The following is a 3881-nucleotide window of genomic DNA, read 5'->3' on the forward strand; positions in this document are numbered from 1 at the left end:
AGAATAAACCACAAACTCCGATTACACTTCTAATTTTGGCTCTGTCAGCACTTTGATTAAATAACTTTTAAAATATATGAGTCTTAATTACACTGAACATGAATTTTTGTCTTTGGCCCACTACTACCCAGAATCATATGCAGTCCAAAGACCTTTCTCCGTCCATGTGTGCTCTACCACAATAAAATCTGAGCTACATTAAAAAACACCTGCAAACAGAAAACCCTGTACGCATGCCCCAATTCAGATTTTTTTTCTTCCTTTCCCACAATTAAACACGTAAAGCGAAAGCTCCTTGTCCATCACCTGTTAGGAACCCCAGATTGCATTGGCCCGTTATAATCTTTCTGCATTACAGAGATTAAGAGATGTCAGCACTTGGTGCACACTGATAAGCAGTGATTGCCCTCTCGGTTCTACCTTTCACCTAACAGAGGTATTTTTTTCTAAATTTATACCTCTAGAACAATGTATCAGTTAATTTCATTACAAAATGAGGAAGCTGAGACTTCTAAGAATGAAAAGGAAAAGCGTTAAAAACAAAATGCATCTTTTGGGGAAACTGAAGTAGTGAATAATTTTTTATTTACTAATTTATAACTAAAATAGAAGTGTTAGAGTGCTTGGCATTTTCTTACATTAATCCAGTAGTTAATTCTTTGCAATAAATACAGCCACAGAAATAATTCTGTATAAATCCATTTTCTAACTAATTAAAAACTTTGCGTACTCTAAGTTAACACATTTTTATGCTGATCTCTTATTACCAGTTGAGGTAATGAAAATAAAAATCTGACTCAACTAAATAGATTTTGTTCAGGAAGACTTAATTTGTGGTGTTACAACATGGAAAGGTCAACAAAAATTGATCTGAAGTTTTATCAGAAGCATTAATAATTTAATTGCAAATAGTAGTCTGCAGGGCCTAATTTGCCATTCTGATGCTTCAGAAGAAACTACATTTACATGTAAATTATATTCATATAATTATTTCTGTAGGTGCTAGTGGTTCATTTAGAACAAACACAGACATATTATGTCTGATCACACAGCATCAATCAAGGTCTGCAAAATCTATTTTTGTTTGGCTTCAGTAGAGTTGATGTTATGCAAATATAACCAAAATGTATAGAAAAATATATTCAGTTTAACTTTCTAACAATTATCTTAAACAATCCGTTAATAAAATGCAAATATATACATCTCATGATACACAAAAAAATTCAACTTTTCCCAAAATGATTTGAACTATGTCCATGCAGAGGACGCTGGCATCACAGTTTAATTCAGGATTAATTCTGCTTGAGTCTAAAGAGTTCTCTTAATGAAGATGCTAGAACAAGCATTCATATTCAGATAGCCTAAATTCCTGGACACTCTTGCCTTTTGGCTCACCTCCTCACAGATACCCCTTATCATTCAGAGGTACCTTACTATGTCTATTGTGTAAGTGAAGAGTATAGAACGCATGTTGAACCTGGGTCACTCGAACATGGCTACAAACATTTCGGTAGCGTATCAACAAATCTAGAAACAAGCACTCTTAAACAGAAGCGAGCTTTGTAATTCTACATGCTTGAGTAACAACTTATGTACTACTCTTAACCATTATTATGACACCCAGTACTATAACCCATCAATTTTTAACAAGTAGTCAATCAAATAAAGCAACATTGTTATTAGCTGTCCTTTGATGAACCAACAAAAAAGTTGGAACTATACTTACAGGTCTGAAAACGTGAATATCTTGAGTCCTAGACACTAAATGAGAACTTTTCGCAATGCAAGTTGCTGTCTCCAGTTTATCTCCTGTTAACATCCATATCTGCAAAATAACGTCAAAGTTTACTCTGTTGGACATTAATGTTCTTCAAATCTAAATGACATCTCTCTCCCAACCTTTTTCTTGTACCTTTTGGGATTAGATTGCCAGAGAAAATATACTGATATGTGCATTTTAAACTAAAATTAATGAGGAGTTTTTTACTGCAGTAACACACAAAGCAGAAAAGACCTTGCTTTACCTCATGCAGCTCCATTCCTTTTCCCTTCTCTCAAGGGTCAATCTCTCAATTTACATGAAGACAAGGTGAAAGACTGGGGAAACCCACTGGCATAGCTGAACAGCAGGGAAAGCATAAAAGTTTTTCCCTATGGCCCCGATACTACCTTGATCCAAAGAGTGAGGATACAGACAACCATGAGAGAGAGAACATTTGTCGACAAAATGATCCGACACAACCTTAGTGAGAATCTATCAGAAAGTAGCAGTCAAGGAGGAAGAGCTACAGTTCCAACGCTCCAAAGAGATCCTGCCCACTGACCATGCAGAACTGGGATGAAGGCATTAAAGTTTAAGGAATAAGACTGAGGATCCATGTGTTCTTAAGGTGAGGCAGATCTCTCCCTCAGCCCCTTAACATCAAGAAAGCTGAAGGACATCTGGATGACATACCATTAGCCCTAGACCAAACGGAACAGACCACACAGGAAGAATGACTAGAGCTGCAGGAGTTATTACTGGATAGTTACTAAGTTAACAGTTGCAATTTTATTAAACTGTGAGCCTCTGTCTCCCTCTTTTCCTGTACATCTCAGGTAAGATCCTTTTCATTATAGCATCCATGTGGGCCAATGAATGGACAAAAGACTCGTGTCTTCTCATCAGTAACCAAGTAATCTATAATTTTATGACCTCTCTACAGCTACTATTGTGTTTTCAGCCTACAATAATGTTGGTTGTAATTAAAGCCAGAACAGTTTTAATGCTCTGAAATCCTGGAACTAATCATTAAAAACAAAACAAAAACAAACCTAAAAAGTGTCACAGCTACACTTATTTGTAGCAGGATATACCTAACAGTCAGAAGTGACGACATACAGAAGAAATATCAAGAGCAAATGAGAAAATACTATACATGAAGTACTAATATATTAGTACTTTGCACTAGTCACACCACACTAAAAAGAAATTTGATGTCATCATAAGTCTTTAATACATACATATATTTTTCTAACTGTGCACACCACTGCATTACCAGCTAATTTGCCTGAAAGCCTTTGGAGAACAGGGATTAATTAAAAACAGAGTAACAAAATAGCAGACATGGGAAGGGGCCTCTGGAGATTATCTAGTCCAACTCCTCAGCTCAAAGCAGGGGAGTTGCTGCTCAAAGTAGGCTGCTCAGGACCACGTCAAGACAGTTTTGAACATCTCCAAGGACAAGACGCCACACACTCTCTGGGAAACCTGCTCCAGTGTTTGAACACACAGTAAAAACTTTTCTTCTTATATTCAAGTGGAACTTCCTTTATTTCAGTCTGCATCCATTGCCTCTTGTGCTTTCACAGTGCACCACTGAAAAGAGCCTGGCTCTCTCCTCTTTGCACCCTCCCTTCAGGTATTTATAGACATTAATAAGAGCCTCCTGAGCCTGCTGAAAAAAAATGAACTGCGCCCTCTCATAACTACTGTGGGTGGCCAAGGCCACCCCCCTTAACCAGCTTTCCCATCCCTGACCAATTCCTCCTTGCTTGTTAGTATGAGGACTAGTAGAGCATCCTTCTTTCTTGACTTCTCGATCATCTGTGTCAGGCAATTATTGTTATTGCACTCCAAAATTCTCCTAGTTTGCTTGTGCCCTCCTGTGTTGCCATTCCAGCAGATATTGGAGTGTTTAAAGTCCAGCCCAAGGACCAGCACGTGCAAATGTGAGGCTTCTTTCAGTTGTCTGAAGAAGGCCTCTTCTACTACTTCTCCATCAGGCAGTCTGTAGCGGACACTCACCATAATGTCATCCACATTGGTCTGCCCACTAATTCTAACCCATATATTCTCAACTGGCTCATTACTTGTCCCAAGGCAGAGCTCCATGCATTCC

General features: G+C 38.0%; 1 protein-coding gene across 1 annotated transcript in view; it reads right to left on the reverse strand.

The window, feature by feature from the left end:
- Window positions 1-1726: 1726 nt before the first annotated feature.
- The window catches only part of LOC104158461 (probable phospholipid-transporting ATPase IIB), a gene marked incomplete at both ends in the record, with an annotated part of 78299 nt that continues 76144 nt past the window's right edge, over window positions 1727-3881 (reverse strand). The window contains one exon of the mRNA XM_009696123.1: window positions 1727-1825. Within this exon, the coding sequence (XP_009694425.1) occupies window positions 1727-1825 (99 nt within the window). The remainder of the gene's footprint in view (window positions 1826-3881) is intronic.

The sequence above is a fragment of the Cariama cristata genome, unplaced genomic scaffold, assembly GCF_000690535.1.
Source record: "Cariama cristata isolate BGI_N322 unplaced genomic scaffold, ASM69053v1 scaffold17562, whole genome shotgun sequence".
Lineage (NCBI taxonomy): Eukaryota > Metazoa > Chordata > Aves > Cariamiformes > Cariamidae > Cariama > Cariama cristata.